General features: G+C 49.4%; 8 protein-coding genes across 8 annotated transcripts; 4 read left to right on the top strand and 4 right to left on the bottom strand.

Annotated features, from left to right (window-relative positions):
• Window positions 1-61: 61 nt before the first annotated feature.
• On the top strand, window positions 62-1,406 carry F5B22DRAFT_286724 (uncharacterized protein). Its single transcript, XM_047970362.1, has one exon. It carries the CDS (start codon window positions 194-196, stop codon window positions 1,079-1,081), a length of 888 nt encoding a protein of 295 aa, XP_047829133.1. The 5' UTR covers window positions 62-193; the 3' UTR covers window positions 1,082-1,406.
• A 240-nt stretch (window positions 1,407-1,646) lies between these two features.
• F5B22DRAFT_637451 (mitochondrial ribosomal protein L51) lies at window positions 1,647-2,524 on the top strand (the record flags this gene model as incomplete). Its single annotated transcript, XM_047977441.1, has 3 exons — window positions 1,647-1,685; window positions 1,820-1,926; window positions 2,029-2,524. 3 exons carry the CDS (start codon window positions 1,647-1,649, stop codon window positions 2,522-2,524), a joined length of 642 nt encoding a protein of 213 aa, XP_047829132.1.
• A 935-nt stretch (window positions 2,525-3,459) lies between these two features.
• Window positions 3,460-7,738, bottom strand: F5B22DRAFT_286677 (uncharacterized protein). Its single transcript, XM_047970360.1, has 6 exons — window positions 7,222-7,738; window positions 6,643-7,164; window positions 6,254-6,593; window positions 5,156-6,198; window positions 4,910-5,098; window positions 3,460-4,856 (listed from the first exon to the last, which is right to left on the bottom strand). The coding sequence occupies exons 1-6, from the start codon at window positions 7,510-7,512 to the stop codon at window positions 3,618-3,620; spliced, it is 3,624 nt and encodes a 1,207-aa protein (XP_047829131.1). The 5' UTR covers window positions 7,513-7,738; the 3' UTR covers window positions 3,460-3,617.
• Window positions 7,739-9,267: 1,529 nt separating this feature from the next.
• F5B22DRAFT_637449 (uncharacterized protein) lies at window positions 9,268-10,833 on the bottom strand (the record flags this gene model as incomplete). Its single annotated transcript, XM_047977440.1, has 2 exons — window positions 9,268-9,285; window positions 9,478-10,833. 2 exons carry the CDS (start codon window positions 10,831-10,833, stop codon window positions 9,268-9,270), a joined length of 1,374 nt encoding a protein of 457 aa, XP_047829130.1.
• Window positions 10,834-12,195: 1,362 nt separating this feature from the next.
• F5B22DRAFT_286646 (uncharacterized protein) lies at window positions 12,196-15,193 on the top strand. Its single transcript, XM_047970359.1, has 2 exons — window positions 12,196-12,815; window positions 13,096-15,193. The coding sequence occupies exons 1-2, from the start codon at window positions 12,732-12,734 to the stop codon at window positions 15,088-15,090; spliced, it is 2,079 nt and encodes a 692-aa protein (XP_047829129.1). The 5' UTR covers window positions 12,196-12,731; the 3' UTR covers window positions 15,091-15,193.
• A 391-nt stretch (window positions 15,194-15,584) lies between these two features.
• F5B22DRAFT_648189 (uncharacterized protein) lies at window positions 15,585-17,127 on the bottom strand (the record flags this gene model as incomplete). The annotated part of the gene is made up of 2 exons (XM_047978988.1): window positions 15,585-16,999; window positions 17,088-17,127. The coding sequence occupies 2 exons, from the start codon at window positions 17,125-17,127 to the stop codon at window positions 15,585-15,587; spliced, it is 1,455 nt and encodes a 484-aa protein (XP_047829128.1).
• Window positions 17,128-20,541: 3,414 nt separating this feature from the next.
• Window positions 20,542-22,950, top strand: F5B22DRAFT_286514 (uncharacterized protein). Its single transcript, XM_047970357.1, has 4 exons — window positions 20,542-21,372; window positions 21,432-21,493; window positions 21,614-21,860; window positions 21,912-22,950. Exons 1-4 carry the CDS (start codon window positions 21,055-21,057, stop codon window positions 22,752-22,754), a joined length of 1,470 nt encoding a protein of 489 aa, XP_047829127.1. The 5' UTR covers window positions 20,542-21,054; the 3' UTR covers window positions 22,755-22,950.
• A 126-nt stretch (window positions 22,951-23,076) lies between these two features.
• On the bottom strand, window positions 23,077-25,497 carry F5B22DRAFT_648187 (putative alpha-galactosidase C; the record flags this gene model as incomplete). Its single annotated transcript, XM_047978987.1, has 3 exons — window positions 23,077-24,640; window positions 24,701-25,313; window positions 25,431-25,497. 3 exons carry the CDS (start codon window positions 25,495-25,497, stop codon window positions 23,077-23,079), a joined length of 2,244 nt encoding a protein of 747 aa, XP_047829126.1.

Below are 25,497 nucleotides of genomic sequence, written 5' to 3'. Positions count from 1 at the left end.
TATTCTTCTTTCTTTTTCCTTCTTACTCAAGACCCTTCCTCCGCCGTTGATTTCGTGGGCAACTGAATTCCATGAGAAGCAACCCCACTGTGGTACGCTCACCCACTCACTTCGACTATTCCCACCACACTCTTGAACGGTAGCATCTATTTCCCATAGGGTTTGTTGCACGCTGGCTCACCCACTGTCGAAGATGCCAGCGTTACCATTCAACAAATTGCCGGCAGAGCTGCGTCAATTTGTTTGGGATGCCGCGTTACTTGATGAGGGAAAAAACCGGGTTGTCCTCGTTGATTCAAATTTCAGCGCGATATACCCTACGAAACTTCTGGTTTCGCCATTTTTGCTAGTCAGTCATGAAAGCCGTGAGCGAGCGAAGCGCTTCTATTCTTACCGAGTTGATGTAAACGAGGTTACCAAGAGAGACAGTTTCATAACAAATAGTCTCCTATTCGGCTCTCCGGTAGGGAACGTTTACCTGAGCGCGGAATACGATACCTTCTGTGGGGGATTCAAGTGGCCTGACTTCGTAGATCAGGCTAAGTATCCTCAGCGCGAATTTGCAGAAATGAAGGCTAGATGGCGAGGCGTTTCGTTTTGCGGTACCGCTCCTGAGATTCTATACGAACTAGCCCCAAGCGTTCGAAAGGCCTGCATTATATCATATTACAGACCCGAAAGCGAAGACAGGACCTCTTGGAGCTATCAGGGCCAAGGATACAGCCCTCAAAATCTACGATTTGGTAATCCTTCACGGGATGATCTCAGTGTGTTTCTACAGCACCGGAAAGTTTTTCCTAATGCTCAACATTTGTTTGAAGTATATATACCAGCGGAGTACCTTGGTAGGTTCGGCAGTTTTGCGCGCATATGCAATTCAACAATAGATATCACGGTCATCGCTGAAAAGGGCTGGGAGGGGTATCTTCAACTTATGAATCTATTTCCCTTCAAATATGCTGTAGGCCGGTTGATGAACTGGCAGGACTGGCGCAGCTGGTGTGACCGTAGCGGGGAACGGGTGGTACCTAGGCCGCGTTTCATGACTTTGCCAGAGTTCGGAGAGGCTATAGGTGTCTAGTATATTGTCAGAGGTATCCAAGAAACAGTTCGCAGTGGTTGCCGGACAATCAAAGGTAGATGCTGAGCGCTTTTGCTCCTCAATTATAATTATAATTTATGCCTACATATATCTAGTCTAGTGCCTTCGGTGCAGTTTTGAGATCATTGGTCTCTTTACACTGGTAGAAAATAGTACGATATAAAATATACCGATCATAGGCTGTGAGGAAGTGTTTTTTTTTTTTTGTATACAGGACGCTGCCGAGCTGCCACAACGACCAATGTACCTCGTGAGTCTTGATTATTGGAAATATTGTACGTATTCACGAAGTCCGACCTTCAATTTGGTGATCAATGATCATTAGGTGAGTGTCCAAAATCCAATAAGAGCGAGGAGCTCTCAGCCAGCTGAGAGCAAGTGGGTCCTGTACGTCGGAGCCATCGTCGGGCCGCCGCTCCAGGGTCCACTTGAAATTTATCGAAGCATGGACCTGGATGAGGATGGCTTCAATTAAGCTCAGAAGTCTACCAGCAGGAATCCCTTTTGACGCCACAGCGAGCATCAACGCTCGCGCTACGTCAAGATGGTGAACCCAGGAAAGCGTATGAACATATTACAAGCCGTAGGTCTTCTACCATGCTGAGTGGCCGGTCCAATGACTAATATCGAAGCAGAAGGTACATTTTATCTACCCTCCGATTCGCAAATTGTTTCAAGTGATGACGAAACAAGGTCTGACGTGACGAACCCCGATAGCTTTTGGCATTAAGGCATGGCCCCGGCGCTGCGATACTCCCACCCGAGATAACGAGGATACATATGGATTTTGCGACAAAATGGAATGACGGACACTTAGGACCAAGGTATGCATCTTGTCAACCTGCGGGGCCCAAGCGATGGCCCATGCCAGCAATTCGAACGAGCCATACCCGAGGCGCAAAGAAGAATACCCTAACACATCATAGGAAGTTTTGGAGATCATGTCTACCGCGTCTCAAATTCTGGAACCCAGCGATTCCAATGCTAGTGAACCGGTCCGAAAATCAAGCTGGCCCCGCGACAATGTCCATCTACTTCCGTCAAAACTCCTCATCCTCAGATCCTATATCTACGACCGAACTCGTCCGTAACATGCTGCCTCTAGCTCAACAACCACATTCGAGCATAGAAAACGAACATCCAGCCCCACCGCCCGAGGAAGGCGAGCGAGTCGTGACGATCGACATGAAGAACGTGCACTCAGACGTGATCCTCAGCGAATTCCTAGAAAAGACCAATGCGACAGTCATCCACCCTACTCCTGACGAGTTAGTCGAAATGAAACAAGTCGAAGAGCGCAAGGAGCGGGGAGCCATCGATCGCGCCATTGTCAAGAAATACATTGATGACAAGCGGTCCGAGGAGCGCATGTTATCGCTCGCTAAGCAAGAAGCTGAAGCCATCAAGGCTGCGAACCAGTAAAAAAAAGAATTATAACATGCAATAGTTACCGGGTAAGGAAAAGAAGAAATGGTCGTTACGAAGCCACGAACTGTACGAGCATAATAGCCGGCAGAAGGACCTACCAGGACGAACAAGCTGCCCTAAAGAAGGGTTTCCGAAACAAAGAGCTTGTCTGTACAAATACATGTATTGTATAGACGTGGAAGACGAGGGTGCACGATCTAAGTGGCTCTGTACATAAAACATATACCACTGCCTGATATGAATGAAAATAAGCGAATACTCCAACAGGAAGTCGTTGGCAATATGGTGTGAGCTTTGAGGCAGTAAACTCTGCGCTGGGAGCTCCATATAAATTCTGGTATGTTTTTCTTCCCCAACTATTCAGGATATGGTCAGCTAATAAGATACAAAGACATGCTCTTTTTCCTTTGCATAACTTGTATTTTTTTTAACACTTGTTCCTTTCTTTTTCTTCAAGAGTTCATGTTCAGAATCCCCGAGCCCCCAATCACCCCAGGTCCTCCTCCATTTCCATCCATATTACCCAATCTTCAAAACTCATAAACATCTTCCCACCCTTGCAACACTCTGAGATAAGCCGGCTATTTCCTCCACGGCCTATTTCTATTTTAAGTCAAGGAAAAGAAAAACGTCCGAAAGACGGTAAACATACGTCTTCATCTATGTTTACGACCAGCAGGGGAGTTGCAGATGACTGCGGGATATATACCCGGTTATTCCAACTCTCTCTAAGGTCGACATATCTACTTTCATGTTTCCCAGGGTTCATCATTTCTTTACTTACTTCTTAAGTGTGCCTAGCATAACACTTAGCCAGGGAGAATGGCAAGTAGTAACATGAAGCGTAGCCTGAATGATCTTCATGTCCAAATGTACTATCCGGTAAGAGAAGGTTGTTCATTAAACATTGACTATATTTCATATCTCATTCTGTGATACACATATCAATACAAAATTACAAATACCCAATTATCTACTACACAAAAAAAATATATGATTCAATACCATCCTATTCATGAATCCTTATTTTGATTATTCCTCGTCTCCAAGTATTAGTTGATCAGCAACCACAATGTGGTTGTATCCCCTAGATCTCAGTCTCGACATCCGGCTGCCGTCCGCTCAACGAGCCAACCTTCGTCAGCCGACGGACTGCGAACTTGGCCTCGTCCTTGGCGAACTGCACATTGCGCATGGGACGCCACTGCATGAGCCCACGGTGCTGGCGGTGCAGGTCGCGGCTGCGCGACTTGTAGTCCTTGTACTGCGCAATGGGGTTCTTGCTGCTCTTGGAATCGACCGAGACGCCCGAGTCGGACTCTCCCGTGGAGGATGTCCTGGCCTTATGGAGGTCGTCTCCGTGGGCGTCGCCAGATGTAGTAGCGTCCTTGACGCCTAAGTCTGAGGACTGGTGCCCGATGCCCTCGACAGGAGAGTCTGCATCACTGTCGGAGTCGTCGTAGTGGTCGGTGGACTCGTCTGCTCCTCGCTCACCGCCCATGTTTTCAGCGGGGTCTTTGCCGAAGGCGCCAGACCAATCTGTGCCGTCCCTCGCGAGCCACTTCTCCTTCTCCTCAGCTGGCGCGGCGGCCAGTACGTCCCGACCTTGGTTCATTGACTCATCGTGTAGTTTCTGGATCGTTGGGGGCAGGGCATTGGAAACTTCTTCTTGTCGGACGCCCTCGGCGAAACAAGCCTCCCAAGTCTCTATTGTCTCGCGCGAGTTGTTGTCGCTCACAAAACGGAGATGGTCAAGATCTGTGCCAGCTTTGAACCTGCCACGGAAGCGCAGACGACCAACTTCTTCCATCTGAATGTCGGGGATTTCTTTGAAATTCTCTTCCGTGATGTAATTCTGCGACAGCCGTGTGGCATGGTTGCACTTCCAGATGGGGATGTCAAAGTCTTGCTCCTCGTTATCGATCAGCTCTAGCAGCCATAAAGCGGCGAAATACTCGACGTGGCGCTTTCCGGGAAGATGGAACTCGATGAAGATTGGCGAGCGGTAGCGATATCTGACAGGCAACCGAGGTCTGGGGTTATTGGTGACGCCGCTGATATCCCAACGCACAATATCCCCTTCTACAGCGCACTGGTCGCGCTTGATTGTTGCGGAGCTACCCCCGGTTCTCATTGAAAGTTTGACTTTGCCCTTTCCTGTCCCAGTGAAAGCAGTAGCCGTGAGATTATCTGACTTGAATTCGAACGTGCCGACATCCCAGCCCAGCTGTGGAGGGGGTAACTTCAGATCAACAGAGCGGAACAGGAGTGAAATCCGAATACGGCCATAACCAATGCCTCCATCTAATGGGTACCAGCGAGTCGACTACAACCTGTTAATTGTTTGACCGTAAGATATAGGGAATGGATTTTACTTACCTGACTGCTAGTTTGTAAGATATCCGAGAGCTTGAGAGGGACTACTCCGATAATTGGGTCGTGCTGCCTGTTCCTGGAGTCACGAACGGTGACTGTAACAATAGAAGATCGCCAGTCACGAACAAATCGTTCCGTTCCAGCGTTGAAAATTGGCTTGGAAGAAACTACCTTAGTTCTTGTCTTGTAGGCCTGTATGTCTCATTAGTCAAAATCTGTACCATGTAGGATAGAGTCGAGTGCACGAACCAATTCGTCATTCAAGCAGATGGTGCAATAAGCACTTGGTAAAGTTTTGGCAGATTCTTCCTTGATCTCGCCAGCATCTCTAGCGGGTTCATATTCTTTGCCTCCTTTACGTTTTCCACCCTGAGAACCTTTCACATTGGCCAGTTCTAGGCCGACTATCTGATGGACCACAATGCTCAGGATACCCGAAGGGAAGAGTGGGTCGGGAGGCGTATGGGTGACAGCATCTTCTTGCTCGTTTTCAATAGCACCCTTATCATCCTGTAGCTCCTTCTTGTCCCGGAGTTCCTTGGGCAAGTTGACGTTTTTACCATCAGTTCGCAACGCACTTCGGAATTGGGTTTTACCGAAAAATCCAACTTCCCAGTGCAGCTCACCAGGCATTTCACTTCCTGCCTTGACACCGCGGAGCTTAGAAACCTGTGGGTACATCTTTCCAGGATGCTGGATCAGCTTCTGTAGCGACAGCTCGACCTTGCCGACAACATCGTCTGCGCTTGAGCGATCACTGTCCCAAAGTTCCATAGATAGTTGTTCATCAGCTTTGATGAGGTCTGCATTAACCATGAGAGCACAGGTCTCCTCAAAGACCGGATTCAAGTCATCTTGAATGACGCGAGTGCAATACATAGGCTTGCCGAATTTAGAGAAGCTAACGGTGATGTAGGGGTCGGAACCACCACCTTCGGATCCACGTCGATCCTGCTTTGATAGACCAGTAGCCTTGTGGATACGAATGAAGAGGATTCCCAAGGCCTCAGTCTCTTTCAGAATATCGTCGCCCTGAAGCATCTTACCAAGATCAAGAGTCATACTCTTCGGGGCCACATACATACTAGCAGCGGTCTTGATAGCCCAGTTGACAAAGTTCGAAATCAGAGGCAAGTTAAGAATATTGACACCTCGCTCAATCATGGGTGTGCAGCTAGCTTCGACTTTGGGAACCCCCATCAAAGTAAATGTGACGGCTTTGAGGAAGGGCGGTTCAGGGGACATCTGCAACCTAAGTCTCACCGTACCAACAAGACCATTGAGTTCCACCCCTAGGATTGTTTAGTCTGAAGTACAATCGTAACTGATTCTCGCGTTAAAACTTACAAATGGGCAATGGAACACCAAAGAGTCCCTTGATACCCAGGAAGAAGATCAACTGCATGCCCATATTGGAAGCCTTGGAAGACACGGCTTGTGAAGACGGTTTGGCATGATACGCAAATGAAGCTTCAAGGTTGTAATAGTCACCACCTTCTTCGTTTGCGGCGATTTCTTGTGGATCCTGATCTTTCTCGTTCTTCTTGCGCATCTCATCTTTGATTTCTTTCATATGCCCATCGGGAAGGGCCCGTAGGCTTAGTATGCGTAGTGGGTTGTTCCCTTGTGAAATGTCGGCGACTTTTACGTTCTCGATAATGCCAGGGACCGAAGCTTGCATGACATCCTAATCTAATTAGACTTGCAGCCAATGAATCAGTTTAGGCGTAACATACCTCTAGGGTATCAGCTACTGAAGCAAACATCTCAGGGTTTATCAGGCCCCATATAATGCTAAGTAGCGAGTTCATCCACTCAACCGATTCGGGGATAAGATTCACAACGGCAGTTTCACCTCGCTTCTGCTCGCTTGACCATTCTATGTCACGACCGCGGCGAACCAAATCCTTCATCCAGAGGAAGACACCGGACGTAACGCATATGGACAGTGGAATAAGACCGAGTAGTCTGCCTCCAAACGTTTTTCCAAAAAAGATGATTGAAAAGAAAATTGCAATGCATAGTATACTGGCGCGCTGCTCGATGACATTGTACATGGGCTCATAGCTGACAGAAGGGGTTGGATGAAATAAAACGTTGGTTTTCTCGCCGTGAATTGGCACATCTGATGTAGCACCTTCGACTATGGGATCAGGCGGGGCCGTGATGTCTTGATTTTTCCGATACTCCTCCCCAGACTGAGTTGCCTCGGTCTTTACTGGTGTGTCTTTGCCTAGATTAGCATTTGGTATGGACAACTACGAGAAGCCCACGATTAGTAGACGCGATACGAAATTGGGGCTCAGTGAACATACCGTTGGGTTCTCGACGGCCTTCTTGAAGTCGCTGTTGACATCATCTATCTGGACTTCTTTACCAGTGACGGGATCAGTCACGACCCTCCCATGGCCGGCAAGATGGCCTTTTTCGACTTCATGCTGTGTAATTTCATTATTGTGTTTGTTTCCCCTGAGATCAGCGTCGATCTTGGCATCACGTTCTTTCTTGTCCCTATCAAGCGAAGCGGCGAATTCTTTAATGTTGGGAATTCGGTTAAGCCCTGAGTAGTGGCCACCAGGGTGATGGTGTTCTTGCTCGGCGGACATGATTTGAAGCGCACGCTCGTGCACACGGCCTGCTCGGTGAACCGGGTGTTTGAGATGATATGGTTGACTACGGCGAGGGACGGATAGCAGTAAGTATCAGCCCTGTAATAGCCCCGTCCTTTGGGGAGGTTGAGACGTAGGAGTATTCCCCGTATGTAGACCGGGCGGGATAGGAATGAAACAATGGGCTATAAGAAGAAGAAGGGGGAAGAGTGGGACAATATATCAGGTTTATTAAACTTCTATCTAGACATAGACGATGTTTGGGCCTAGACTGGCATACAGACAGGCCTCTGGCGATCTGGTTTGCCTATGATGCAGTCCTACCTTAGCTTATTACTCGAGGTAGGGATGGATGAGCAAGATTATCGGTATCTCTTGGTAGGCAGACGACTAGTGGGCTAGCCTAGACGAGGATTGTTTGATCTAAGACGGCCTAAGACAGCCTTGCATCATAGGTGTCTACCTGCCGAGACGCATCTCGTCTTTGTGTGTGGTGAATTAGCGATCCAAAGCAGGAGTCGTGTCATGGAATTTTGATAGCTGAAAGAGCGGGAGGTGTTCTTCGCAATGTCGATGACGTCAGTGGGGCAGCGTGCAACGGGCTTGGGCAGGGCTGGAGTGGGACCTTGATCGCTAAGGTCCTTGAACGCATACCACCAACAAGCCTGTGATAGGGGGCAGAGAGGGGGGTCCATTGGTACACTACAGCATGCCCGATTGCTTGATAGGGACTTGCACTTCATCACGACCAACACGCGAAATGTTCCATCAATGCTCCTTGGATATAATATCCAGTATTCAAAATTAAATTCAAAATTAACTTTATTTTCGAAGTTAACAAAGGATATCGATGTCCTATGAATTGAGTTTATTGCCAAGAAAATTAGCCCCAAGAGAACAAAGTCAGTTACATAGTAGGTACAGTACTAATAGGTAGGCGACCTGTCCTGAAGCTTGAAAGCTCTCTTGCGTCATAACGTGTTACAGATCATCCGGCTGTGTGGTTTGTCGTTTGTGCTTTGTTTTCTTGCCGAGACAGACCGAGACTCACCTACCACCCACTGCTCCCTGCAGCTGGTCGATCTCTGGTCGATGTCATAACCCTGGTGGTAGCCTTGGCATCTTTTCGCTTATCGGGGTTTCCACTGATTTTTCCGATTGATGGATGTTATTTGGATCACATCAAACCCCTCCACTGCACGGATCGTCGGATCAGCTCGGGGATTGATCGAGGAAGTCCAGATAATCATGAAATACTGGAATATCATAGTTATGCAAATCTATAATCACTTTAGTGTAATTATAGCACATAGTAGTTCGTCGGGGAAAGACGTTTTTTGGGCGGTTAGCTTTTCCGCTCGGAGCTCCGCCGGTGACGGGAACTAACAATGTGCTTTCTTTTATCACTTTTTCTTGCCTACCCCATATGTCTAGGAAAGTGTCACAAGTTTAGTGCATATGAAGTGCTTTATGACAGTCTTCGTATAAGCACGGTAATATGGAAGAGTCTAGGCACCGGGGTATATGATAGTAGTGGATGCCAAGAATGGACGTTATATTCGACCGTGTCGTTCGAAGTATATCAAATGTTGTTTCAAATATTGTGATCGTGACTGTCGTGCTCTCATTCAAGTCAGTGCTGCGAAAATAGCCGCAATGATGGCTAAAACTAATAATACATGCCGAAATAACCAAAGGACAAACCGATAACGGTGTCCGTGCAAATGATACGCATTTGACCTACAATAGTAGTCACCTAACGCCAAAGACCTATATAAAGTTCAACTAGTAAAATAACCGATCCCAATGCGTTTGAACCTTTTTCGCCGTGTGGTCGATATGCGTGTAAAACCCCCATCCTATGTTTAACCCAATATTGAATCATGCCTCTCTTATCAAGGTATCCACATCCTCACTGTGATCGGCTACAACCCTATTCTCGGCTTCAAATCCGATGGGAACCTCTGAACTCTCTACGGGAGTTGGGGGAATTGTCACGTCATGATCGAGTCGTTGCCTTTTCGCCGAAAACAACTCGGGTGAGTCTAGGTCGTGAGTCGCCACCAGGGTCTGAATGTCAAGATCCACACCATGAGATGTTATTTCGCTCGGGTGTAAACTGCTCGTTTCTGCAATATCGACATCCATACAGTCCCATTCCGTTTCAGTCGATGTGTCTGATATTGACTCAGACCATTCGGCGCTGGTTTTAATAGCTGTCACGGGCTCTGGTGTCTCAGACCTATCGATCCGAACAGGCACGGGGAGCGTCGCGCGAGTGGCTCCGAATGTGAAAGCCTCTCCCGTGGCACGGACAGCCGCTATTTCTCCACTTCCACTCTCCTCATCCTCTTTCCCAATTGTCCAAACCCACTTCCGCCTCTTCTCCTTTCGTTTCCGCTTATGGACCCCGTCTGAGCCGGATCTCGGAGAACGGACAGGTGTCTCCGTGGCAAGACTTGTCATCCTCCTCCTCATCTCTTCGAATGGCCCCGGGGTCTGGCCACCATCCTTTGTTTCATCCCCCGGGTAAGCCATGGCAAGATCAATCACCCTATCAGAGTCTTCTGGCCTTGGCGATGGCGTATATGGAGAAGCTTCCTCAGCTAATAAGTCAATGTGCGACTTCGTGTATTTTTCAGTTGTTATGATCTTGGTCAAAGGTGACTCGTACCCCACTCGTCTCGAGACTCTCTCTTGAAGCCGGACTGACTTCCTCCTTGTCGCACTAGGAGACTTGGCAGTGAATGGCTGTAAAGGAGAATTGCGTAGAATGCTGTGGAGGGATCTATTGTGACTATATGGTGCCGTCGCGAGGGAGCCAAAACCAAGAGTAGTATTAGAACGACGAGGCAAGCCTGGTGATAGTGGCACGATATGACGATCTATCTCCATGGAAGGAAAAGTAAACGCTCTGCGTTCCGAGTCGACAGGCTCAGCTGATAATGGTGGAGTTGGAGTCATAGTGCTTGGGCACACGACTTCCATCTTTTGAAGGGGAGAAGTGGCATTGTCCGATAAAGGGGTATCTGGTCGAGGTGCGGATGATATGCGAACTCTTTGCTGATGACTCCGGAGTGTGTCTACATCAGTCCTCAATTTGAGTGGCGGATGAAGTTTTACCGCTGTCAAGGGAGTTGTCTGAGTAGGAGTTGACCTCTCGATTGCAGTAGCATATACGTTTGATAGTGTGTTGAGGGCCGTCGGCGACTTGATATCAACATTGGCATAGGTGTGCCTAGATTTGACACCCGATCCATGTACAGGCCTAGTCTGGAGAGTCAACCTCGGTCTCCTTGATTGTGTTGGTTGTGACATGATTCCACTTGAGGCGACCACGCCTTGATGAGACCTTGACCTTGGGAAGTAAGAATCGTTGCTATGGTATAGATACTTGGATACCCCAGTCTATGTAGTGAACAGACTAAGACCCAGGAGGCTTACCAGCCAACCAAAATGTACCAGATAATAAATAAAACTTGGCGAAACAGAATACAGGCGAGAGGATGGGAAGAAAGGGTAATTATATAATATTGCCCTGGGAGTGGGAGGTGTAATATGATGAATAGTCAGGCAATTACAGCAGTTGGAAGGATGACGCTAATGCAAAGAAGCCGGGAACCCGGGGGGCATCAGGGTCTCTAACGGTAGGTCAGAGGAGGTATCAAGAGTTATGAGGTTATGAGATGCGGACATGATCAGAGAACACGGATGCTAAGGACTTCTTCACGAACGTTGAGTCCGAAGGAGAGGGAGTGGGCCAACTGTTGGTTGGCTATAAAAAGGTGACAGGAGCAAGGGAAGCGATGTTGAAAGTGTGCAAGCGCCGACTAATCCTGGCCGCGATGCGCAACCCCCAGTCAGCCACGGCCAATTATGGCCAAGACGCTGTCGGCTATCAATTCTCACCGCGTGTATGGGCGTAGGACTAGCTCGTACGGCGCCTATTCCCTCGCCTCAACCAACGGCCTACCCTGCATCCCCCGCGTTCAGTGGCACGAAATGACCTGGTGCAGATCAAGATGACGATGGTGTATCGAATTGTGCATCGTGATGGGCCGAACCTCACCTTCAAGTCACATCGAAGCTCGGCATGTCTTAGACATCTTATCTCTAGACTCAAGTAAGACTGCGGCCCGGTCATGTTCGCAATAGCCACATCACGACCGGCTAGGTTTAGTCTACCTAGTCTTCTCTGTAGTATCACTTTCTGCTGCGATCCACCCTTCCGAGACTAGAAGCCGATTCGGAACCGAGTATTGTGACTCTGCGCCTGGGCAAAAGACAAGCGAAGGAACTAGCAGTCTAACAAGCCTACCACGTAAGAAGCCGGATGGTCCGAGAGTCGATAAACAGCTGTTTATGGCACTAGAACACACCTGAATGTCTAGTGTGAAGCATCGTCATTCCAGCTCAATCCTAGGGGAGAGGTTCCCACGGCAGCTGGATCGACCTTCCAGCAATAGACAATACAATATTTGCCTCTCTGTCCGTCTACTCTGCGTTTACACTCAGCTTGCTGGGTTCTAAATTTGATCTTCAAGCTGTTGGTGGCTTGGCTCAGCTCCCTTGCCTGCCGGCTTACTTATGCTTCTGTGCCCGTACCGGCGAAGCGAAAAACGGCTGATCGATTGTTGGGTCAACGGTGGGCGAGTAAGGTGGAACGGCGCTCCTACACTAACAATGAACATCTTAAGTAAACGATGTATTTAGGTGTAGAGTAGGCAGCCAAGGAAATAGTAACTGTTGGTTTCCATGAACGAATGTTGGTTATATCCTTGACTAACTTCCTGCTTCCCGCTATCGCCTGACTAACATGACAGGAATTATGGGGCGGGCGAAGAAAAATACCTAAATATATGTACGAAAAGCTTGAAGGAGTTTACTCATGGCATGGGCTAGGATTCGCTAATTACACTGCAAAACGGTCGAGCGACAAAAATAAACCTGCACAGTCGACGTTGCCACAGTGTCCGGTCTCTACGCACTGTCACAGCATCGGAACTTCCGAGATCATCACGGACCATGTCTTTAGCGACTACGACGATTTCGCATCCTTTGCGACGTGTTCTGGCAACGCCCTATCCAGCTGTGTAATCGTGCCACTCAATAGTAAACCGACTGAGCTGCCTAAAGGAGCATGGTTGAAGCTGATTTACAGCTCTGCCCGCCACCGCCAGCTGCCGATATATCCAGGTAGCTGATCATGGAACAACATGAGGACGACAAGCTTGACGCCCAATATTGCAAAACCAATCAAGATCCCAAAGAGAAATGATGATCGTATCATCTTGCACTTCGTATGTTCCGCCTTCGTTTGTCCATGCCGCGAGCAGACATGTATCACGTTATTTTGGTCTCCTACACCGTCTACACCTGCACGGACAGTGGATAAACTTATATCGTCCCGCCCCTGCCTTGCATTGTAATCCTTCAGTATCAAAGTCTCTTAAGGGTAGCGCATAGATGCCCAGACATGTTCATCTTCTACTTATAACTCTTACTCCCAATTTCGAATACAACGAAACAACCAACAATATGCCTATTAATAATCCCTCATTTCTGACCCAAAACAATTAGGACTACGACTGCTTCTACGCAAGCGTCTTTGAGAACGAGAACCCGTCTCTCAAGTCACAGCCCCTAGGCATAAAGCAGAAGAGCATCCTCGCAACATGCAACTACGTGGCACGGGCGCGCGGCGTCAAGAAATTGATGCTCATCTCAGAGGCGCAGAAGATTTGTCCTGATCTGATATTGATGAACGGTGAGGATCTAACGCGTTTCCGCGACGTCTCGAAGAAGCTGTGGGCGTTCCTCCGTGCGCATTCATGGAACCGTCGCGTTGAGCGTCTAGGTCTCGATGAGGTCTTTCTTGACGTCACAGATGTCATCGCGTACAACCGAGAGCTGCTGAACGTGCACGCGCTCGGAGCCTCCTTCTTCCAGCTTGACAGTAACGACCCGGTGAAAGGGTTTGCGTTCGACGGATCGAGGTTCTACGGCTGTGTACAGCCTGATGATAAGTCGAAGGCCAAAGGAGGGTTCGTGGATGTTGAGAATCCTCTTTGTGTCCGCTTGATGCTCGCCTCGCATCTTGCGGGGTATCTACGGCATAGACTCGACGGGGACTTCGGATACACCTCGAGCGGCGGGATATCCACCAACAAGCTTCTCGCGAAGCTTGCCGGCAGCGTTAACAAGCCGGATAATCAAACGACGCTCCTCGCGATAGATGGCAATGGCGCTGATGCGGTCGAGGCATTCATGGATGCCCATAGTATTCGCAAGGTTCCGGGCATCGGGTCGCGCATCGCGCAGCTGATGGAAGAATACCTCCTTTCCAGACCCGCTGAGCTGCGTGACCGCGAAGGAAACAACGTAACGGTAGGTGAGGCCCGGCGGTATCCTGGCATGTCCTCCGATCTCCTCGAGCAGATCCTCGACCGCCCCGGCGCTGAGCGCGGCAGTGGTGAGAAAGTCTGGAACTTTCTGCACGGGATAGACCCATCGGAGGTGAAGGAGGCCAGCGACGTCCCGACGCAGATCTCCATCGAAGACACGTACATGTCCAGGCCGCTACAGACACCTGCCGAAGTGAATCGGGAGCTGCATGCCCTTGCAACTTCTCTGATCCGACGCATGCGCGTGGATCTTACTGAGGCGGATATTCATCCAACCGTTCAAAACGCCACAAGCTCATCTGGAACGCCGCGCTGGTTGGCTTACCCAAAGACCCTGCGTCTATCGACGCGGACCAAAACTAAACAACCTATCCCCACGGACGGCGCAAGCACGAACGGCGCCGATGTTCCCAATTTCAGCCGTTCGTCGCGTAGCGCGCCACTCCCAAGTTTTGTATTCCATTTCTCACCACCGTCGCCATCTACATCTTCACTGCCTTCCACATCGACATATCCATCCCCGGCAACCCTTTCCTGCGAGGAGATCGCTTCTCGTCTCGTAACAGAATCTCTCCTGCCCCTTTTCCGCCGCCTGCATCCCTCGCGCAGCGGCGGTTGGAATCTAGCGCTTCTGAACATCTGCGTGACGAACATGGTTCTCGTAGCTAGAGACGAATCCAGCTCCGGCTCCGTGTCTGGGTCTAGCATGGCGCCAGGCCGGGATATCGGTCGGATGTTTCGGGCGCAGGAAGACAAGCTGCGCGAGTGGACGGTCTATGACACTTCTTCTATTCCCGCCACCGCTGCATCTCCTCTTCCTCTTGCTCCTTCAATTGATATTGATATTAATCCCGCGCCTAATGTAATTAAAGACACCACGCCAACCGGAGAGGACATAGCAGTAGAAGACCTCGTAATGGCAGAGGAGGAAGAAGAAGACGACGAAGAATGTGATGCGCAATTTCAAGGACGACAGGTCGCTATGGACAATAGTAGCACTAACATCCCATTGCTTGACAAAAATCAAGGTGATGATGAGGATGAAGATGGTGATGATACCTGGGAAGAAGACCAAGCAGTGTCGGAGTCGCACAGATGCCAGGTCTGCGGACACGCGGTTCCTGCGTTCGCAATGTCGGCGCACGAGCGATTTCACGCTATGAATGAATGAAATAGTTCCCACATAGATAGATGACCATGATCTACTCAACTGTACCAAGCCGGTGTTTATTTGCCTTCTTATAAAATCATAGATACCCCTTTGCTCATTGTGCCATATAAAATCAAATGCTGCCAGACGCGGTAAGCAGGGTAGCACTGGTCTTTCATAGTAACGGATGATCCGTTGAGCTTTATTATCGAGATATGCTACAGATCAGTTACCTCATTAGACCGCAACGCGTTCACGTCGTAATCATACGTTTTGACGCTTTGAAAGCTGTAGGTAGCCCTTTTGCGCCGATGACGCCCTCCCTCCCCTTGCTGAAAATCACGGGTATCATTGAAACAAGGCCACCCAAAGTACCGGCTCTGGGATCATCACCACACCTCGCCAGTGATCCCCAGCACGACTAGTGCCAAATATACCTCCAACATCTAACACCTTAAACACCTATGTAATCGCGGATAAAAGAAGTCTCGCGAGAAATGTTATCTAAGTATACATCAAGGCGCAATATCCTCACCTGCTTCCGCTTCCTCCTCGCCATCAAAAGGCGACAATATTCGCTTCAGCTTCTGATTGCCCTCTATGAGAGACTCAATCCATTCTCCTGCCATATTCAGCGTGGTGCTTTTGCTATAGCCACCGTTCTGTAGGTTCGGAATAATGAAGGCAAGGTCTTCAAATCCCTCTTTGATAGCAAGTCGTCTTTTTTGCTCGCTTTTGATGTGATTTTCTCTCTTCTGTGCCTCGGTTAAGTTTTCACGCGGTGGCTTGGGTTGGTTCGGTCCTGACTTCCGACGTTTTCCGGCCACTTCCTGTGTTAAGGATGAGCCAGGCAACTCATTCAAATCAATTCCAGATTTACGCTTCTTCGTTATAGGCTTTTGCGGAATTGGTACTTTATCCTCCACTTCGTCCTCTTCTTCAATCTTGGGCTTGGTCTTCCGCTTCTTATTATGTGTTGCTGGATTTCCTTGCACTTTATTATTCCCGTTGCTGTTCTCGAGGAGCGCCTGAGTAGCTACTTCATCGTTCATGGCCGGGCTTGAAGCTCGAGTGTTTGGATCACTACTAGTTAAGTGCAACGCTTCCCTCATCGTAGCCATCCGCTTTTCCACAAGAGCTTCACTTGATTCATGCTGTGGTGGCACAAATCCTTGAGACATACCAAATGTGGTATCAGAGCCCCATTGCAACTCCGAGCGTTCCTCTGTACGTTGAGCTGTCGATCCTTGAGTTCCGAACATCATGTCTCTAAATAATGTCTCGGGCTCATTGGTTCTTGTTGATCGCACAAATGCATTTTGACCTTGCATGGGATGAGATTGTGAAAGAGAGTTTCTATAGTCTCTTGGAGGTTGTGTGATGGGTGACTGCTGCAATCTATTGATACTGGCCATATTAGGTGAGTAGGAATATGCATGACCAGACTGCAAAGTCGTTAAGGAGGCGGCTGCGTCTGTATGGGCATTTTGCTCAACCATTGCGTGCAATAATCTTTGGTCAAGGTGGGATTGCTGATGGGGATGGATGCGAGTTGCCATGGCCTGTTGTTGTTGTAACGGGAGTTCGGGAGGCGGCGGCGGCGGTATCATATGTGGCATGGTTGGTACAAATGTGAAGCCATCCTGGAAGTTCACCGGAGACTGCCCTGTTATGGCTGCCGAGGCCAAATCAGGTGGAGGTTGTGACCCGAAAGATGTCGAATGCCCGAGTAGATTAGGCGCAACAGGATTGATCCAACTCTCATTGAAAGGCAGCCCATTGCCGTAAGACTGCATAGGCCAGTCATTAGGCTGTAAGTTATTCAAGCGATTGAAGAAAGTCCCCAACACATTACTGTCAGTTGGGTCTAATATGGGAATACCATGAGGCGAGGGTGGAGGTTGAACAGTATCATCTAAATTCAGATGGTCTGCAGATCACAATTAGATAATCATGAACGCGGAAGAGTCGAAACACAAGCTTGCGGAGGTCTAATATAGCGGCGCTGGAGCACTTACAGCCGAATGGCAAGTCGCCCTCAAACTCTGGCGAACCCATCTTGGGACGGTGTATACACGCCACGGCGGTCATGAGTGCTTCATCTGTGAGTACCTATTTGCGCAACACAGGCGGACCTCGGCCGCGGGGTTTCCTGCGAGCCCTTGTCGAGGAGCAACAGAACCACACAACCCACACAAGCTACGAGAGGCAGGTCTGCGCGTTTCTATACAATGTTATTGCGATCGAGGCAATCGGGGGAATGTGGATAGGCGTTTATCGAGGAGTGTCGAAGCGGTTCGAGTGATGGATACAGATACAGGTACGGATACAAGCACGGGAATGATTAGATATGGCGCAATTTTGGCGATTGTGGCTTCGTAGCAGGACAAATGTACAGTATAAAATGCGAGAAAAAGCGTGTTTGTCCGTTCCAAGCTTGCTACATAGTACAGGCGAATAAGTACATGGACAGTCTGTATTGTTGATATAGCTCGGATCGTTCTGTTGACCGGACAATGCGGGAAACTTCGGTACTAAGAGGTCACGTAGATGGATATCCAGACAGTTGGTCGAGGAGGAGAGACGGGTGACGCAGCAAGCTGGACGGAAACAATCGAGCGGCTGTTGTTCCTACGAATAGCGCATATTGTTGAGGCTAATCTCTGGCGGTCGTGGACAACGCGAGGCGAATGCCGAGGTTGAAAGCGAGGTCGAAGAAGGTGGTTGTGGAGGCCAGAAGCGGTTATGGGCAGCCGTTTGCGAGCTAGAAGTCAGCTTGAGCCAACATAGACGGGGTCGTATATCGTAGAAATATGCAAAAGTGCGAATGTGCGCGAGTGGTAGAGTTTGGATGGGACGAAGGATCGTCGACGACAGATTCTCATGGCAGTCGACCCCGGGTAAGTGTGGGGTGCGGGATACAGAGCTGGACCCGAGGCCACACCAGGCTGTACCCAAAAAGTACCGCCGAGCAGGTGCCAGCCTAACTGAGCAGGTACCTATGCCACGGAGCTCCAGCAAGCTACCTACAGCAAGCTCCAGCGAACTCCAGGGAACCCCAGCAAGCCAGCTCTAGGCCGGCCCTACCTATGTAGGTAGGCAGGTAAGTAAGTACATACCTGCAAGCAGCCATCTGCAACGTCGTTTACAGATACCTGACACCTACGTACATCTACGGTACATTAAGCATAGGACATACTGTAGGGCAAACGACCTCGCAACCTTGCCTTGGAAGGGCGCTACGGCCTTGAGTCGGTAGAATAATAAAATACTACCGGTGGGTTACCTGGTACCTGGTATAACAAGGTATAATAGTAGGTTAGTGATCTTGCCATGCCCCCAAGGTCGATCTGACGGATAGCATCAAGGCGACATATTATAAGCCCGCATAACCAGATGATTGCTACCCGGGTTACTACCTATAGATAGCTGAAGGCCTTTGCAGCTCGGGTCCTACCGAGTGCTTGGATTAAGCTTCAAGGTATAGAGTTAAGCTGCAGTCTTCGTTGTGCTTTCAGAATCATGTGTGTAATATGCGGACATCTTCGCTTTAGGTGAAAAGCACTCGGCAACCTACCTACTTAAGTACCTAGTTAGAGCAATAATTCCAAAGGTCATATAGCCTCCTAAGATTGCCGCCAACTACTTAATAACTAATACCTGGGATTAATAGAATGAAGAAAAAGAGTCGTATAGCGGCATGTAGTGTACAGTATGTGAGTAATCATGCACCCCGCAATGGATAGAAACTGGCCACCGATGCTTTTGTAGGTTCCAACCTCGAAACTCGGGGCTGGAGACGACTTAAGCAATTACAGCTAGGTAGTTGATGTATCTAGGCGCGTGCATCATCTACGAAGTAAAGCCTGTCTAATTCCGGAAATTGGCGCATTCCATGATGGCGGCGAAGAACGAATCAAATTCAGCTCATATCTTCATTTAGCATCATCTGCAGTATACCTTAGCGCGAGACAATGGCGCTGCAAGTTGATCGATATCTACAGTATGTAAGATGCCACCTACTCAACCAACCTGCCGAGGTGCTCAGGCTGCTGGACCCTGGATGGATGATAACTTGAAGGAGGCATCCATTTCAGTGTCGGGCAGAGTCGGGTTGCACTTGTTTGTCACTTGACCTCTCGCCCCTTCGCTCCCTGATTAGACACGTTTCTTGTGCATTGGGGTCCGGAGTACTGGTAGAACCAGTCGATGTTGTCAAAGTTCCATTATGACAGCATTGAGGGGAAGAAGTGAGAAGCACGAAACAGGGAAGTTGGCGTAGTGTCTCCATAGACAGGCCAGCGCTACCACAGGATGCACGTACATTTGGCATCTGGCATTCTCAATTGTCCCCATCAGCTCTTAGATGGGACATTGTCGAGATTGTCATACCTTGGAAGGGTGGGGATGAAGTATGTAACCAACTATCTAAAATGCTCAAGTGGATATGAACCTGTGTATTGCGAATACTGGTCTCAGTTAAATAGGTAGTGAATGCTCATGGGATTTATTCTAGGCGCAATCACATGTCAGCACTCTGGGCCCACAGCCGTTGATCCGATTTTTTCAGCTTCCTTTATTTTCAATCTTCGGGGTTATCAAGTGCGAGATCTACATAGCATGCTACCGTACCTTCAACGTAAGTTATATATATGTACATGTTCGGGCACCAAAACTGTCTTACATAGTTGGTCAAGATAGATGAACAAGCATGTATAGTGTGCAGTGTCCCCAGATACTACCTATCCTTGATGCGGGAGGTTGGCACCCAACATATGTACGCAGTATGTACGTAACGTAACGTGATCGTGGTACAAGCAAGGGTCTCCTACTGTCAGGCACAAGACTACCTACTACTATACATACACTTGGAGCTATGTACTAAATTGTATGCCAGATCGCGATTTACTGCCAAGTTAGATTTATATATCTCTATAGTACCTACTATCTATTCACATGGAGGGCGGAGATCTTGTCTGTCTTCTCCAACAGGACGCTTCCAGAACCCCACGTACGTATGAGGACTAACTATATACCAAATACCTATGAGTAGATTGGTAGAAGGGAATAACTTTGTCATAATCCACCTTTTGTACCAAGACGTGCCGTCGTGGGATGCGGGGTAATACTAACATACATTATTGGAACGTGCTGTTTTAAACTTGCTCTGTTCTGCTTCAAACTGAACTCGTAAAGAAGCCGTCCATTGCTCCGGCTATATTGAAATCCCCTAGGCGAGGCGGTCGTGATTCTCAGCCATGTTTGCTATCTACAGTAGCAATATGAGACTATAACGTTCGTTTAGTTCGCCTCTGATAGCTCCATCTTGGTTTACAATACCAAGTATTAAGCGTTGAAGCTGATTAAGTGCCTACTATGGTTTAAGATGTTCTACATGTACTCGAATCAACCGATTTAAACTGTCGACAAACACGAATTCAAGCACTTAAAAACTCTCCGCCATTTCAATAATTATCCTATGATTATATCATCATCATCATCACATAGCAGCTCTGTTTAACAGAGAGATCAAGAGATACAGCTCACTCGTTTTCCTTCCCCGTTGTCAAGACCCGCCCCCTTTAATATGTATCTTGTATCTCCAGTACCAAACCACTGGACGCTAAAGAGCTACAGTGCACTAATCTAGCTGTAAGGTTGGGTAGTTTAGCGCCTACATATCGGCCCTGTAATACATACCAAAAGCTACATATGTAGGCACCTAGTAATAGGTACATAATAACTGCTTGCGAAGCCGAGGTTGCGATTGATGCTCAATCGTCGTCAAGGAATCTCGAACTTGACCGTTGACCTGCATGGACTCGCATATTCCCCCTGCAATGGGCTAGCCACAATTGGTACCTGCATCAATTATCTACTTATGTGCTATATTCTCTCTCCCGGACGGTCTGGAAGTCTCGGCCAAAAAGCACGCGTCGAGACGGATGCGCGTGGCACGTGCTATCCCCATCATCACTTTCAACAATGACATCGTCCACTCCGCTCCTCCAAAGGCCCCGTCAAGTCCAAGAGAGGCTGAATAAGGCTGTCCCGCCGATTTTACGGCCGGCGCTTAGAGCCTATGTCCTGGGGTATGCATCGGCCGTCGCACCGCGGGTTCTGACGTTGATTCTACAACATGGAGCGAGGTGGAGGAAAGGCAGGGGTCTGAAGAAGGACAACGCCCAGCCACAGCGAGACTCATTTGCTGCATCCCTAAGACATGTGCTTTGTAGCGGACTCGACCCTCAACGCTTTCCGACTTTTTGTGCTGCCCTGGTTGGCGGTACTACACTCTTAGATGTGAGACATTGCTCCTCACGTCAAGTCAACGAGGCATAACTGACATGGAGTGTGCATAGATTCTTGTTAGAAGACTAATAAATCGCTTGAAAACAAAGCTGTCAGCTGTAGCTAGACGAAGGTAAGACAACAACAGCACCACCACTTTCCAATCTCGATGTCTTCATGGATATTCAATATTCTATGCCACCATACTATTCTTATCATTGCTTATTCTCAGCCGTATCTAACCCGTCTACAGACTTTCGATATGGGTCTCATCATTCATTGCCGGCTGGCTGAGCCTGCGGCTTCTACAATCTAAGAAAACCGAGGCATACGCAGCCAAAACTAACGCCACAGAAAGTGGCAAGCAGAGAATCATCCAGTATGCAGGACGAACGCTTGACCTCACCCTCTTCGCCGCTACCAGAGCTGTCGACGTCGTAGTTGGCGAATTATGGTCGCAAAGACGGCAGCGCCGCGTCGCCGCTGGTCGATGGTCGTGGGTGAGTGCCCCTAAACGAGCCCTACCCCGAGCATCTCACTAAGCCGCACAGCTTGACTCGTTCATATCAAACATGGCCGACCCGTCCATATTCGCAGTGTCCTGCGCACTGATAATGTGGGCCTGGTTCTACGCACCCTCGGGGCTGCCCCAATCCTACAACAAATGGATCAGCTCCGCCGCCGCCGTCGACGCGCGACTCATCGAGGCTCTACGGCGGTGTCGTAAAGGCGAGCTGCGCTACGGCGAGGAGACCGGTCAAGCGCCGCTCTTACAAGCCATGTGCAAAGATTTCAAGTGGCCCTTAGAATGGGGCGACCCTGCGAGGACGGTGCCGTTCCCCTGCGAGATGGTGCACATGGGATGCGGCCCATCCTGCGAATACCACGCCCTATCCCGCTTTGTCCGCTCCTTCAAGTGGTCCATGGCAACATATCTACCCCTAAACATTCTCGCCCGAAGCAAGAACCCCACGGGCTTCCGGCGGGCTCTCACCTCCGCCGCGCGCTCCTCTTCGTTCCTCGCGACCTTTATCGCGCTGTTCTACTACGGCGTCTGTCTCGCGCGGACGCGAGTCGGGCCTCATCTGGGTGATAAACACGACGTCGGGACCCGTCAGACCATCGATGCCGGCGTTTGTGTGGGCTGTGGCTGCTTCATGTGCGGGTGGAGCATATTCTTCGAGGCAGCGTCACGGCGGAAAGATATGGCGCTTTTCGTAGCACCGAGGGCCCTGGCTACGCTCTTGCCTCGACGCTATCCGCTCGAAAAGCAGTGGAGGGAGACGTTTGTCTTCGCGTTCAGCACGGCTGTTGTGTTTACCTGCGTCCGTGAGAACCGGAACAGGGTCCGCGGCGTGTTGGGGAGTGTGCTGGGATCTGTCCTGGAGACTTGATTAAGCGATCGACGAAGCAACATTTGTATAAAGATTTGATCATGGGAGCTGTAACATACGGTTATAGGCCTCTGGTGCATACATGTATTAAGATGTAAAGTATAGTAATAGTAATCCATTGTATAGTAACATCTACTGTTTGCGGCGCTTGGTAGCATAACAGTCGTGCAATATTGACGATGTCATCAACTACTTTTCACCTGCCCAGATTATGTGAAAACATGTTGGATTTATTAGCTCGTTATTAGTATTACCTATTATCAGCTAATACGACATCTTGTCATTAACTCCTTTTCGATCTCATTCCTCCATTCTTCCTATATCATCCACCCTCTACCCTCTCTAATTTGATAATATAGCTCTGATAATCCCCATTCGGCCACTTCAAGCTAAGCCCCGTGTTCATAAGCGTAGATCCAGAGAACGTAGCGTTGAACGAACCCCCGGTGAGCTTATACTTAGCATCGGCATCCAGACCTCGCAGTTTCACCGGTGGTGGCAGGGGTTTCGTCTCGGATCGAATCCGGAACGCAAATAGCACGCCCGCGCTCGCGTCGGGCAGCGCGAACATAGCGGCCGGCCAGTTCGACTGCTCCGGAAGCGCAAGGCGGTAAAAGTCCCCGTTGATCACGAGCGGGTTGATCTCTTGCTGGAGGGAGATCATGCCCGGGATCATGTCCCGCTCTTCCTGCGTTAGATCCTTGGGGTCTAGCTCTAGACCATACGAGCCGCACATACTCGCCACAGCTGATCGGAAAGCGAGGGGTGTTATGCGGCCGATCTGGTCGTTGGGAACGGCGCTGACGTGACAGCCCATTGACGAGGGCGGGTACGCGTATGATGTTCCGAATTGGATCTGTAGCCGGCTGAGGCCGTCCGTGTTATCCGATGTCCAGGTCTGTGGCCAGTAGTGCAGCAGTCCTGCGTCAAAGCGGCCTCCGCCTGAAGCGCAGCCTTCCCATAGGACGTCAGGGTGTGCGCTTGTGAGATTGTCTATCACGCGGTACAAACCTAACATGTAGGCGTGGTTAGCAGCGGGCGACGGGAGCTCGTGCTGTCCGCGGTTATTATCCCATTTGACGTACTTGATATTAGCCGAATCAAGGATTCCTCCGACCGTAGTGATGATGTATTCCTGCACCTCTGGTAGTCCGAGGTTGAGTACTAGCTGGGAACGCAGTAGAGTGCGATTGTGGGATCCTGCATGAAGAACCCAATCAGGGTGTTCAGCGTAAAGATCCGAATTCGGGTTCACCATTTCTGGCTCAAACCATAAGCCAAATATCATCTTATCAGACGAATTAGCTACAGTGATCGCATTCACATCGTCGACGTAGGGACCCAGGCCTTCGGGGAACTTCTTCTCCTGAGGAACCCAGTCGCCTAAACCGAGGCTGTCATTATCACGCGGGTAGTCTGTACCAAACCAGCCATCGTCGTTCACAAATAGTCTACAGCCTAGATCTGCAGCTCCTTTGGCTAGTTCCACCATGGAAGTGCTGTTATAATCGAACTTGAGACCTTCCCAGGAGTTTAGGAGAGCTGGCCGGGTTTCCAACGTCTGGTTAGCGCGCGATAGTTGGTTTTTGAACAAAGAGTGCAATGACTGTGACATTCCACTAAAGCCTCTATAGGAGTATGCAGAGACTACCTCCGGAGAGATGAAGGTATCGCCCGGCTCGAGAGGCCATGATAAATGCAATGGGTTAAGACCAAGTAGTACCCGCACCCAGCCTGTTGACCATCGTTCTACGTTTGCGGCGAACGAACCTGTGTACAGAAGGGCGTACCCCGTTGCAGGCCCTTGTAATTCCGTGGTGCTAGGAGGAGCAAGTGCAAAAAATGGATTGTGGAAATGGGACGAGTAACCAGCCGTTGACCGGAAGCTATGAAAGCAAAAAATTAATCAATATATGCTAGCAACAATGAGATGAGACATGGCCTACCCTTGCTCTCCAAATCCCACTGAGCGTCTGTTTATATGAGCCTCACCAGCCCAGTCTCCCCGAAGATCAATTAGATCAAGTTCTTCGTTAGGCATGTCGATGCTCCAGCTACTTGCCCTTTGCACAGTCGCCGTGTTGTTCCCCTTGTTTGTAAGACGGAAGCTACGTGCGATAGAATTGTGCTTTGGGAAGATTGAGTAGTAAAGGTCCGCTGAGATGGCTGAATATTCGTCATATAGATGCACTATAAGTGTAGAAACGTCGTCTTCATTTCCATAAGTGGCCGGGAGCCCGGGCAGCCCGGGTTTACCGGCTTTCACCTCGTAGCCGGTGTACGCGAAGGCGGAAACGGTGTCCCCGGTTGCATGTTGAATGTGGATCGCCGGCGTACGGAAGTCGCCTCGGCCGGAATCGGGAAATTCACGAAGCCGGTAGGTGTATGGACCACCCCATCCATTCCTGTTACCAGTGTCTTGGGGGACGGTCTCTGCGGCATAGCCGCCCCAGTGATCATGAATCAGATCTAACGTGTAAGGGTCGACGTGGAACTGATATGAGATACCGGATGAAGCCAATGAGAAGGACGGTGCTGGGCCATCCTCCACAGTTATCCCTGAAGTCAATTGGTGAGAATTGGGTTATCAATTGGGCGCAATATGATATCAACTGGGTGCGCGATGTAACTGAACATGCTGCCAATCTACTGTAAGATTCGAGGAAGAGTGCTTACATTTCACATTGCTTTGGCCTAATGCCCATGTCGGGAGCAGGCCCAAGGCTAATTTTTTGGCGACCAT

The sequence above is a fragment of the Xylaria bambusicola genome (assembly GCF_022495145.1).
Source record: "Xylaria bambusicola strain CBS 139988 unplaced genomic scaffold F5B22scaffold_32, whole genome shotgun sequence".
NCBI classification, from domain to species: Eukaryota; Fungi; Ascomycota; class Sordariomycetes; order Xylariales; family Xylariaceae; genus Xylaria; species Xylaria bambusicola.
Note: the sequence above shows the minus strand (reverse complement) of the source record. Positions and strands in the feature narration are given on the sequence as shown.